We start from the raw sequence: 13,472 nt of genomic DNA, 5'->3' as shown, positions 1-13,472 counted from the left end.
TCTAGTAACCAAGGTAAGCCAAATGGATAGCTGGGCTGGTGTTGGCAATGGAAAGAAGGGACAGATTTGAGACAAAAATGTTAAGAACTGCTTATATTTTATAAATATGTTTAACATCTTTTTTTTCTTTTTTTGCAGAAAAGGGAAAAGAACTTTGGATTCAAACAATCTTGCGTTTGAAGGCTCATGTTAAGTTATTTAACTACACACTTCTCAAACTGGTTATGGGATGGCATTCCAGGAGATATGAAAAGCTACTGGCTGCGGGGGGGAGGGCTGGTGTTGTGACAGTGAGTAAAGCCTCCTCCTGTTACCCCAGCATCCCATATGGGCACTGGTTTGAGTTCCAGTTGTTCTACTTCTGATCCATCTCCCTGCTAATGGCCTGAGAAAAGCAGTGGAAGATGGACCAAGTGCTTAGGCCTGTCACCCACATGGGAGACCTGGAAGAAGCTTCTGGTTCCTAGCTTCATGGCCATCGGGGGAGTGAATCAGTACACAGAAGATCTCTCTGTCTCTTCCTCTCTCTCTGTAACTCTTTCAAATAAATAAAGAAATCTTAAAAATGAAAGAAAGAAAAGGTACCAGCTGAACATAGTGATTTTCCTATAGAAGCACTTTTATTCAAACAATTGCTTTTGGAAAAATATTTTTTTTTATTTTTATTTTTTATTTTTGACAGGCAGAGTGGACAGTGAGAGAGAGAGACAGAGAGAGAAAGGTCTTCCTTTGCCGTTGGTTCACCCTCCAATGGCCGCCGCTGCAGCCGGCGCACCGCGCTGATCCGATGGCAGGAGCCAGGAGCCAGGTGCTTTTTCCTGGTCTCCCATGGGGTGCAGGGCCCAAGCACCTGGGCCATCCTCCACTGCACTCCCTGGCCACAGCAGAGAGCTGGCCTGGAAGAGGGGCAACCGGGACAGAATCCGGCGCCCCAACCGGGACTAGAACCCGGTGTGCCGGCGCCGCAAGGTGGAGGATTAGCCTATTGAGCCACGGCGCCGGCTTTTGGAAAAATATTTTTATATTCGAAAAACAACATGATATTATGGAACAGAATGCAAATGTGCATAAAGTTTTTATATAACCATGAGACTTTAAAAATACTTTGCAATTCTAATATGCTGCTTTGGGTTGACATAGCATGCCCAGATGAACTCTCCTTTACCTTTATGAGTATTTCAGTAGGAACACTGTTCAAACAAAGACTTTACCTTTCTAAGACTGAATGTTACCTTTGTAAAAGTAGAGCTAATAATATCTTACAGGTTGCTGCAAAAATTAAATGAAATAAATAAAAATCTATAACACTGACTCCTGCATTGAATAGTTGTTAAAAACTATTTGTATTTTTGAAGCGTTTAGCATAGTACTGATTTATATTCTATTTTAGTAACTAGTGGTTCATAATATGAACATTATTACTTAGTACCTACTGTTGGTGATAATGGGCTAATGAACCATTACTATGTATTACAGCTTAACCATTTAATTAACAAGAGTAATCCAAAAATACTCAGCATTCTATCATATTAAGTATATCCTACTTTGTATTAACCTACTGGGGATACTTTGGTTAGCTCCTAAATTAAAAAACACCAACTTAAAAATAAACAGTATCTGTTAACTTCTAAGCTAAAGGCAGAACAATACAAGTGAGCACAATTTATTAATTTATTAAAAGATGTTTAATAACTAGCTAATGTTTTACATATCCCAGAAGATACTGGGATGAGGTTAAGGAAAAGTAAAAAGTTAGTTATTAATTTTATATGAGGTATTTCCTTCTAGCCAAAGACTTCATTAAACATTTTAATAACTATAGAGAAAACAGTACTATAAAATTGTCCAGTTTAATAAATGGGAAGAGAGAGAAAGGAACAGAATTGAAAGCATTACCGAAAGTAAAGCTTAAAACTTTAGGGATTGTTCCCTTTGATAATTATGACACATGTGTTTGGGTTACAATACATGGTAATGCAGCCAGTTTTGATATTATTTCTATTATTTTAACTTTCAGCATTTGTACTTTAATTTTAAATGATTTTTCTGATTAGAAAATTTTCTAAATAGTAATTTTAAATTACTAATAATTTTCATGATATTTTAATCAGAAAATACTTTTGCTTCAAAGATATAACTGTATGAAATATACTTAAGCATTATTGTGTAAATTTTTCCCTAGGAAAAACCCCTGTGATATATAGCTTTGTAATATGAAATATGAGGATACTTCAAAAAGTTCACAGGAAAACTGAATGGAAACATTAAATTTATGTTAATGCAAAAAATTTTGATGTTCATGCATAGTTACTTCTTGGTACACATCATATTTTCCATGAAGGCCCCTCATATTAATTTGACCAGCAACTTGGATAAAATAACTATATTAAATGATAGAAGCATGACATTTTAATAAAGTTCTATAAAAATCTAGTATTTCCAAAAAGAACAATGCAAAAATATTGAAAAATACATTAGTTCTCAATACATACGAGGGATCCCTACTTGTTGTTTTCTTATTGCTGGACCAATGTTCAGTTTTTTATCCTTGTAATTAAGTTTTTCAGCCTAAAGTAAAGAAAAAAATAAATTATCTTAGGACTATTATTTATAAAACCAATAAGGAAACCTAGGGAGAAAATTTTTAACATTCAGACTATAGTGTTCTTTGAAAGATATAATGCCTAATGAAAAGAGCCAACTCTTTGAATTCAAACAGATCTAGGTCTGAATCTTGATTCCAATGCTCTTTCTCACTTTTAATACAGTCAAATACAGTCCTCATTATTCATGGATTTTGCATTTGTGAATTTTTCTATTCACTAAAACTTATTTGTAACTCCAAAATCAATACTCATTTTTGAGGCTACTAGAGGACATGTGCAGAGTGGTCAAACATGTGAGTAGGCTGATCTGCACATTCCAGGCTGAGGTAAAGGAAGCAATGTTCTTTCCATTTCAGCTTTTATACTGAAAATGTGTCCTCTTCAAGCTCTGTTTATTGGCACATTTTTCAGACTTTTTTTTGGAAGGGGGGGTTTGCCATTTAAAATGGCCCCCAAGTATACAGATGAAATGCTGGCTTGTGCTCCTAAGCACAAGACTGTCATGTGCCTTATGGAAAAAAATATGTGTTAGACAAGCTTAATTTAGGAATTAGTGCTGTTGGTGGTGAATTCAATGTTAATGAATCAACAATCTATTAAATATGGTGTCTTTAAATAGAAACACACACAGGATTATGTATTAATGACAGTTAATGCCAGTGTTGTGAGCAATGGTTCTGAGAACCTCATCTGTATTTTCTCTAGGAACAGCTCAGTATTTACTAATTCAGTATTTGTGGCAACTCCATAACTGTTACACATAACAAGAATCAGATGTATATGATTTTAATAATATGTAATTCTAATTCTACTTTGAGAAAAATTGTTAAAATTTTCACAACTTAAAGTTATTACACTGAACTACAGACTACAGATTTCTATGAATGCTCTTAGTTTATAAATTTATAAAGTTTTTGTGGCCAGTGTGGTGGCATAGTAGGCTAAGCCTCCGCCTCCAGGTGCCAGCATCCCATATGGGTGCTAGTTCATGTCCGACTGCTCCTCTTGTGATCCAGCTCTCTCTCTCTGTTTATGACCTGGGAAAGCAGTAGAAGATGGCCCAAGTGCTTGAGCCTCTGTACCCACTTGTAAGAACCAGAAGAACTCTTGACTCTTGACTTTGGATCGGCCCAACTCCGGCCATTGTGGTCATTTGGGGAGTGAACCAGTGGATGGAAGATTTCTTCTCCCTCCCCGCTCTGTCTGTCTGTCTGTCTCTCTCTGCCTGTGCCTCTCTGTAGTTTTTTCAATTAAAATAAATCTTTAAAAAATATTGTAATCGCTGTACCTTGAAAAATTAAAAAGCCATAAAAGTTTTTAAATTTGTGAAGCAGAAAAGCGAGATTATAGAACAAAATAAAAAGTTAAAATGCAAATTTCACTATATGTAATTATTAAGTATGTGATAAATGTAGGATTTTTAACCATTAGAGAAAGAAAGTCTTTTTCAATTGGTACTGCTTTCAAAAATCCATTAACTTCTTCAGAAATTTGACTACATTATGAAACTAGCAGCAGATTAAGTAATTAAAACTCAATGTTGATCTACTAGCTTATGAGTTCTAGGGATCATAACATGTGACTTTTCTTTCTTTCTTTTTTTTTTTTTTTTGACAGGCAGAGTGGACAGTGAGAGAGAGAGACAGAGAGAAAGGTCTTCCTTTGCCTTTGGTTCACCCTCCAATGGCTGCCGCAGCCGGCGCGCTGCGGCCGGTGCACCGCGCTGATCCGATGGCAGGAGCCAGGAGCCAGGTGCTTTTCCTGGTCTCCCATGGGGTGCAGGGCCCAAGCACCTGGGCCATCCTCCACTGCACTCCCTGGCCACAGCAGAGAGCTGGCCTGGAAGAGGGGCAACCGGGACAGAATCCGGTGCCCCGACCGGGACTAGAACCCGGTGTGCCGGCGCCGCTAGGCGGAGGATTAGCCTAGTGAGCCGCGGCGCCGGCAACATGTGGCTTTTCCATCTTTGTGGCCTTATGGTGCTTTGCATAAATAGTAGGAGGAATACTTGAATTATTTTTTTATAGTTCCCTACCTATAGATAATAGCTTCAGTGCTCTTAATTATCTTTCTTTAAAAAAAATTTATTTGAAAGTCAGAGTTACAGAAAGGTAGAGAGAGAGAGAGAGAGAGAGAGAGAGAGAGAAAGTCTTCCATCCATTGGTTGATTCCCCAAATGGCTGCAAAGGCCAGAGCTGGGCTGATTCAAAGCCAGAAGCCTGTAGCTTCCTCTGAGTGTCCCACACAGGTGCATGGGCCTAAGGACTTGGGTCATCTACTGCTTTCCCAGGCCATAGCAGAGAGCCAAATCTGAAGTGGAGCAGCCAGGCTATGAACCGGGTCTGACATGGGATGCCAGCACTGCAGGCAGTGGCTTTACCCTCTATGTTACAATGCTGGCCCTGAATTATTGTTGAACTTACTTTTATGAGTATGTCCAGCTCTCCGCTTATAGCCTGGGAAAGCAGTAGAAATGGCCCAAGTGTTTGGGCCCCTGCACCCACATGGGAGACCCAGAAGAAGCTCCTGGCTCCTGGCTTTGGATCAGCACAGCTCTGGCCTTTGTGGCCATTCGAGGATTGAAGCAGCGTATGGAAGACCTTTCTCTCTGTCTCCCCCCATCTCTGTCTGTGACTCTACCTCTCAAATAAATAAATGAAATCTTATATACACACACACACACACACACACACGTATGTATATATATATACATATATAAAAAGTTTTTTGTGGGAGGGAAATAATTTTAGGTAATTGCATTCTAGGAATTCGTGTTTACAGTGTTTTTTTAGGAATTCAAAATGCTATTAACACTTCAAAAAAGATACCAGGGTACTTTGAAAAGTTCATGGAATATGCAATTAAAAGATAATGCAGGAATGGGTATTTGGTGTAATGGTTAAGATGCTGCTTTGGATACCCAGATCCCCTGATAACCTGATTTTTCTCCTGATTTCAGCTTCCTGCTGATATACACCATAAGAGGCAGTAGGTGAAGGCTTAGGTAGTTAGGTTCCTGCAGTCCAATGGGTATCTGGATTGAGTTTCTGGCTTCTGGTTTTAGCCTGGCCCAGCCCCAGCTGTTGTATTTGGGGAGCAAACCAGTGGATGAGAAATCTCTGCCTTTCAAATTAATAAATGAAAATTAAAGAGTAGATAATGCACATTTTCTGTGAACTTTTTGAAGCACCCTTGTAAATCCCTAAGTTCTTAGTTTAAAAGCAAAATAAAGGGAAAAATTATATTACAAACTCCACAGCCCTACTCAAGTAATGATTTGGCATTCTGTAGATTTTTTTCTTGGAGAGCAATGCCAATCTTTTTTTCTTTCATAAAGATTTGTTTTTTTATTTGAAAGGCAGAATAACTGAGAGGGAGATGGAGAAGGTGGGTAGGGAGGAAGTAGAGGGGAGAGGGAGAAAAGGAGAGGAAAACAGAGAGCGACAGCGACAGCGACAGAGACAGACAGAAAGTACGTTAGTTTTCCATCCACTGGTTCATTCCCCAAAGGCTGAAAGCCAGGTCAAGGTCAGGCTGAATCCAGGAGCCAGGAACTCTATCCTGATTTCCCACAGGGACACATGAATGGTAGGGGCTCCAGTACTTCCCACGTGTAGAAGCATGAAGAATTGGAGGCAGAGCAGCTAGGACTCAAACTGGTACTCTGATATGAGATGTGAGTGTACCAAGAAGGGATTTAACCCACTGTGGCAGAATTCTGGCCCCAATATCAACCTTAAGATGCAAATAAATTGGGGGGTGAACCAATGGAAAAGGAAGACCTTTATCTCTGTCTCTCTCACTGTCCACTCTGCTTGTAAAAAATAAATAAATAAATAGATGCAAATAAATTAAGATTTATTTTTAGCAACTGATCATTAGACTTGAACTCTAATATAAAAATAAACATCTTAAAGGTTTAGTTTTAAATAAAGAAGTTCCAAAAAAAAAAGAAATTCCAAAAGTGAAGATCTTACCTCTTGTAAAATTTTTTGTGCATCTTCTTGTGTTTCAAAAGTGACGAAACCATACCTAAATAAATGCATTAATTATTATTAATTATTTTCTCAGAACATTACATTAGCTAGGTTGAAATTAAAATAATTTTTTAAAAGAATGGGCCACTGTGGTATAAACATCTTTCTCTGCTACACCAGCACAGCAATCATAGAAGAATTATTCACAGCTTAAAACTGTCACCTCTTCTAAGTGTAAGAGGACTAAAAAAAAAAAAAAAAAGAAGAAAACAAACCAGAGATCTGCAATCACTTCAGCCCTAAGTTATATGTAAGGTAGAAAGGCATGAGAAATTCATGTTATATATTACAAACTGAAATGCAATGAATTCAGTCCAGAGCAATAATCTCCTTTAAAATAACATGTTTGGCTTAAGTGAAGGAACCAAAATAGAGAAAAAGATTTAAATTTTTAACACAGTATTACTTAAATTGGTAAATTACTATAGAACTGCATTATTTATTATTAACACATACAACTGATAATATATTAGTGTATTAGTATATTTCCTAAATAATATCAATTAAAAACATGTACAACTCCAATTTTATATCAGCTTTTCATTTGATTGTTACTTTCAAGAACCAGTCATACAGCGTTCAACATAAAAATACAAATACATGATGTATAACATGTTCAAAAATCCAACAAGTAGAGAAAAAAAAAATTTACCAAAGCACATATTTCTATTTATTTTTCATATATTTCTAATTAGATAACTCTTTTGAGCAATGCTAAATATCATTACTACTATTTTTTCAATTCATAGTTACCGTATCATATATAAAATTTCCTTTTAACAAAAGAAGTTCTCTTTGTTTGCCCAAACATTAACCAAGAGTTAAGAAATTAGTTTTACACTAAATATTTGGTAGAACACACACACCACCCAGTGGAAAAGGCATTAAAATGCAGTTTATATTTCCATGTGTGTTTTTGAATGATTAAAAAGTAGATACTACCAAAACATTACAATTTTTTTAGCCAAACAAAAGAGGTACAATATCACTTCATCTTAACATTGTTCCACATTCTGAGAAAGTATTTCATCTGTTTAAAAATAACTTCTCTCTAGGGTCTCATCTTTTTCCAAAGTATTCACTGTTATACTTAAATGCCTTTTCTCACTGATAGTTTCTACTGACACCTCATTGGTCCCTTCTCGTAACCTGTTAATATGTATGTTTTTCCTCTCCTGGAAAAAAAAAATCCTCCATTGATTTCCACTGATTTACCTACTTTTCTTTTAACTTTGCAGACTTATATGAGTACAATTATCGAAACTACTTCTTTCCTCTCTGAAATCTGGCTTTTCTACACATTCTTGATGGTGTACTGCTTTCTTCTCAATTTTCATTCCCTTTGATATGACAATTTAAAATAATTCTTTTACAGTTCTTATATATATTCATCTCTTAATTAGGTCTCCTTGGGGTTAACTGTTTTCTCAAAAAGCTCTTTATATTCTAAAGCAGGGATACAATTTCTAAAGCATCGGAACCCTTTAGTTTCCAGTTCTTTTGCAACTGTTTGATATTTCAAGATTAAATGTTTGCAGCCTAACACTGAATGGGTCCCCAGCCCATGGAAGAATAACTTCCTAACAAAATAAGGAATATTACAGTCTCCCCTCTGTCCAATCCCTTACTGTCTCAAGAACAATAGGAGGTCAAAGGTACGAGGAAAGAAGAGGGCATGAAATTCTCTTAAAAATAGAACCACAGTTAATTAGCATACAAATCCTGTATTCCAACAGAAATTCTTTATACTACCTGTAGTGATACTAACCCTTTGGACACTCCAGCTCTGTCATTTACAATCTTCACTTCTTTTACAGACCCATACTGGGAAAAAAATTTTCTTAAATCATTTTCATTTGTCTAATAGCATAAAAAGAAAACATTAAAACATTTTAATTGACTGATAAGAGACAAAACAACTTATGTATATTTTGTAGATAGAAGTTGTAAATATATATAACAAATGTCTATTATCACCAAAATAGTGCATGAAGCCACGAAGCTATTAAAATCAATATATGTACTTTGCTTTATGCAATAGATAGGTGGTTACACTATTTTATATAAATAAAAAATTTTAAGCTGAATTGTTTTAAATGACAAGGAAAATTTACTGTTTAAGAGAATATTTAAGTTATTCTTGTTCTCTAGTTGCCATTTTTTTTAAACTTGGATTAGACATGTTATGACCATAGTAAAGGTATATTACTATTGGCTCTTATGGCTCAGAAAGGCCAACAGTCACAGCAGGGGAAACTATGTTATGTTGGACTATACTTCTCTTTTTTTTTTGTTCTTTTAGTATTTTATTTTTAAAAGATTTATTTATTCACTTGAAAGTCAGAGTTATATAGAGAAAAAAGGAGAGGCAGAGAGAGAGAGAGAGAGAGGGAGGGAGAGAGAGAGAGAGGTCAGTCTTCTATCCGCTGGTTCACTCCCCAGATGGCTGCAACGGCCAGAGCTGCGCCAATCCGAAGCCAGGAGCCAGAAGCTTTTTCCGGATCTCCCATGCAGGTGTAGGGGCCCAAGGACTTGGGCCATCTTCTACTGCTTTCCCAGGCCATAGCAGAGAGCTGGATCAGAAGTGGAGCAGCCGGGAATTGAACCGGCGCCCATATGGGATGCCGGCACTGCAGGCGGGGGCTTTACTCTTTACTCCACAGCGCCAGCTCCTTCTCACTCTATTTTAATCAGCACAGTCTTTAGGATGAGTCAGGTTTTAGGAAAGGAAAATATTTCTGAAAATGCTTGAACTCACTGTAGTAACAACAGTGATTACAGGACTTAAAGTTACTAGATACTGGTACAGGTGTTTGAGCTAGTGCGTAAGCCACAGGTTGGGACACTTGCATCCCATACTGGAGAGTTTAGGTTCATGTCCTGACTCCACTCTCAATTTCAGCTTCCTGCTAATGTGCAGGCTTGGAGGCAGCAGGTTGATGACTCAAGTAGTTGGGACTCTGCCACTTATGTGCAAGACCTAAATTGAATTCCTGGCCCCTGGTTCTGACTTGGCTCAGCTCTTGCTGTTGGGGGCATTTGGGAAGTGAATCAGTGGATAGGAGCTCCCTCTGTCTATGTGTGTCTGCCTCTCAAATTGATAAATTATTACTTTATTTGTATCCAATGTACATTTCAGCCAAGTATAGGTATTATGATGATACTCAGAATAAATACTAGAATCATAATTAGACTTGAAATGGATAAGATCTAAAAATATGGTGTTAATTGAGATAGTCTGTTGACAGGTCATCAACTTTTCCCAGAGTATTCACACTAAATTAACTGCAGTGTCATTTTCTGGTTCAGGTGTATCTGTTTGCCTCTAAGAATAACTTAAAATTTCCATAGAAAAATCATTTCTAGGTAAGACATGGCTTACAGCATAGCCTTTTGAGTTCACCTGCTACTTCGTTACTTACCTACACTATTGGTTTTTAAGATAGTAACATCAAGTCTGCTAAACTGGATGATGACAAATACTGAGTTAATCTGGAATAAGTGAATACTTTATTTGATAAAGATAAAATAAAATTTGCACTATAAAAGGAATACTATTAGGGATCTGAAGACAACTCAAATATTGTCTTATAGAAGATTCATTAGCTCAATTTTGCAGTTCTGCAAGGAGACAGGATTGAAGATGATTAAACATTAAGAGCAATAGTCTGTAGGTTTCTAAAAATACAAGGTTTAAAATGTCAGAGTTTGCTTGCTATTACGATAAACTATTTCCTTGCTGGCATTTATCTATGGTGTTGAAAAAGGTGTAAATATAAAGTAGGGAACCCTAGCAGTTACTTTAAAACTATGGTTGCATTTTACCAATGGCTTTTTTTTTTTAGCTTTAGAAGAAAGGAATTTATTGAGGCATTAGTGATTAGAAACATCGGAAAAGCGAAAACAAAGCAAAACAAACAAACCAAAAAAAAATCCCACTCCATCCAGACTTAAAAAATGGCTTCTAAAGGTATGCCACATTGTTTATATTCCAATAATGATGATTAAAAGGAAATAATTCTCATGAATTAATATTTATATGTGATCAGGGAGCTAACTGACCAATATATTGTTGACCTTATTAGCAAGTTTCTGTCAACGTTCCCAGATATGATCAGTCTTTTGACTTCTATCACCAGAGACTGTGCTCATTTGATTCATGAAATTTCAGTCACCTCCAGGATTCAAGGAACAAGAGAATCTGGTTATCTATTGTTACTGTCAAAAACGATCACAAACTTTAAAAAAAAAAAGAAAATGTATACTGTCACCATTTGAAGAATGAAAGTGAAATCAGTTTCTCTGGCTCAAGCTGAAATGCAGGGAGGTCTGTACTCCATCCAGTATCTAGATAATCTCTTCCTTGCTGTTTCCAGCTTCTGGTAACATCTGTCACTATGGTTACATCGTCTGCCTTCATGGTGACATAGATTTTCATTTGCTTTGAGTATAAACTTCCTTTTGATCAATGGCTTTCAAAGTTCATATTGTAGCTGATGGGCTTTGGGAATCTAGAATAACTGACTGTTCAAATGTTTATATTTATTGATGATTTATTTTAAAAATATACTAAGATATTGTAAGATAAATTAATTCTGAATAAGAATATCCAAATTGACTATTTCCGGTCAGCCATTAATGTTTTCCACAGACACTAAAAATCTTTAAAAGTAAACATTTTATAAGAAATAGTTTTTTAGTGAAACAATGTACTTGCTTAAGGTCTACTATTTTTGCAAATATCCTTAGTGTAACATTTCTATTAAGCAGAAGAATAGTAATTCTACTCAAATTGTGACAGACTGGTTATCACAAATAGTGAGTTATATATGTCAAATATCTAATGGGATAGGACTTTTTTTGGTTAAAGAAAGAAATCTATCTGTATAATTTCAATGGTAATTTCTCTGAAATATGAAAGCTTGGAAATCCTTCCATGTTTCCATTTGGAAGTAAGGGTATTTCATTTAAAATATTCATGCATGCCTTTCTTTTAGATTTTTACTCCTACCTTCTACTTGGGGAGCACTATAAATCATCTCACAAATTGCCTCTCTGAAAGACTTTAATGGCTGATTACATGATTTAAATATATTACTGAGATGCTTTATTCTGACTATGACACAGGTCTTTTGGTTATCAAATTTAAGAGCTATCACAGAAAGTAATTTGCAAAAGATGGAAGTTTAGGTGTTCACTCAGTAACCTGAGATAAAGGTTGGGATAAAGGAGAAAGTTTCTTTCTTTCTTTTTTAAACTTGATTTTTTTTTTGAGAATTATAATCACCCATTATTTCAGCTAGTGGAACATAATGGAAGAAAGTATAATTAGTGAAATTTGGGGATGTGAAGAACATGGAGGTATGAATCAGAAAACTGAGATACTAGTTTCACTGTGCCACGAAGTTGCTACAGACCTACAGCAAGTCAATTAGTGTCAATTTCTTTGTATGTGAAACTGGATAATTATATGTGTTTTATCTAACCTAATTATTGAAAAGATTCTTTATATTAAGACAATTTGAAACCAGTGAGTCACTACATAAATGTTGTTTTTAATAGTTGCATAAAGAAACAATTTCTGAGAAAATAATTTCTAAAGAAAAAAATGTACTATGTTGTATATATAAGTGGGTACCTTAAAGTCAATTCCTCCTACAAAGATGCGATTAGGGATCACTGTTCCATATCTTGGGGCACTTGTTGGGTTATTCAAAGGCACAGGTGACACAGGATTAGGGGACGGAGATAATGAATCTGTTTGCGTCTGGTTTGATGTTTGCTGTAAAACAAAACTCTTTTAAACTTTCAGCACTTTTAGTATTGATGCAGGCTGATAATTCAAAAGTATGAGTCATTTAGGCACTAATATGAGGATCATAATTAGAACTTGGGGCAACAAAAATATAGGAAACAGAATCTTCTCCACTTTTAAGAAGATATTATTAAATATTATTTAAATATGGCTGCATTACTATCAAATATATTATTTAATTATTAAGGAGGAACATCAAACTTTTAAAGAAGTTTGAGAAACAGAAGAGTGGTTCCAAACTTTCAGGAGCTGGCTTGACACAACCAGCTTGGTGCTAGTATTGTTAGGAGCTGGCCTGGTACTCATAGCAAGGCAATGGTATTTTTTTGTTAACAGAACATCAACATCAGACAAGGTCACATTGCAACTGTGATGGATTAAGAAAAAAAACCAAAATCCCATAATCATGTCTGAACATTAACAAAAATAAAAGCATTGCCAAACATCTTTCCATCCTGGTTGATATGAGTGACTGCTCCTGTTACATCAATTACAGTTTTGGCCTTGACCGATTTTTCTTGCCTTTTTGATATGAATTAACATAATCATAGAAATACTTCCATTTCTTGACAACATGTATTCCTGAGTAAAGCTCTTCTTTCTTCAGAACTGTCTAAAATGCTTAGCAGAAGCCCAAATTCTGTAAGTTCTTTCTAGCACACTCTGACTGAAAGACCCCCATGGAGTGTATTCTTTCTTGTTCTTTCAAAACAGACTCAACTTTATAGAACTATAGGGGTGTTTCGGTTGCTATCTGGCTACAAGGCATAGACAACTTAATAAATGCTGACATTAAGATTAACCATTTTTGGCTTCAAAGTCAAAATATTCAATGTAATTGTCAATTTCAAGATTGGACTTTGTAAAAAATTATGTAACTATATCTCATCAGTATAAAATTTTTATACCAAAGAATTGAGCTCAGTAGCATCCAGATGTTAACAATTCTAAGTCAGAGTACCCAATTTAAAGTTCAATAAACATATATTAAAATATGCCTCTTTACAATGGGAA

The 13,472-nt window shown here is 35.8% G+C and overlaps 1 protein-coding gene and 1 long non-coding RNA gene across 8 annotated transcripts in view; one reads left to right on the top strand and one right to left on the bottom strand.

Moving 5' to 3' along the window:
- Positions 1-1,311, top strand: part of LOC103348807 (uncharacterized) — a 92,127-nt gene extending 90,816 nt beyond the window's left edge. The window contains exon 4 of the long non-coding RNA XR_517110.4: positions 139-1,311. This is a non-coding gene — a long non-coding RNA (uncharacterized lncRNA). The remainder of the gene's footprint in view (positions 1-138) is intronic.
- Positions 1-13,472, bottom strand: part of BOLL (boule homolog, RNA binding protein) — a 109,133-nt gene that overhangs the window by 85,443 nt on the left and 10,218 nt on the right. For 6 of the 7 annotated variants that reach the window (XR_011387176.1, XR_007920612.2, XM_070070441.1 and 3 more), the window contains exons 2-5: positions 12,282-12,425; positions 8,412-8,503; positions 6,584-6,638; positions 2,493-2,568 (exon numbers count right to left, since the gene is read on the bottom strand). Coding sequence is in view for 4 of the 7 variants with exons in the window: in XM_070070441.1 (XP_069926542.1) it covers positions 2,493-2,568; positions 6,584-6,638; positions 8,412-8,503; positions 12,282-12,425 (367 nt within the window). In the remaining 3 variants the exon portion in view is untranslated. Of the gene's footprint in view, positions 1-2,492; positions 2,569-6,583; positions 6,644-8,411; positions 8,504-12,281; positions 12,426-13,472 lie in introns of those variants that run through there. The other variant, XM_070070440.1, reaches the window with a different exon arrangement.

This window comes from Oryctolagus cuniculus, chromosome 3 (genome assembly GCF_964237555.1).
Source record: "Oryctolagus cuniculus chromosome 3, mOryCun1.1, whole genome shotgun sequence".
NCBI lineage: Eukaryota > Metazoa > Chordata > Mammalia > Lagomorpha > Leporidae > Oryctolagus > Oryctolagus cuniculus.
Note: the sequence above shows the minus strand (reverse complement) of the source record. Positions and strands in the feature narration are given on the sequence as shown.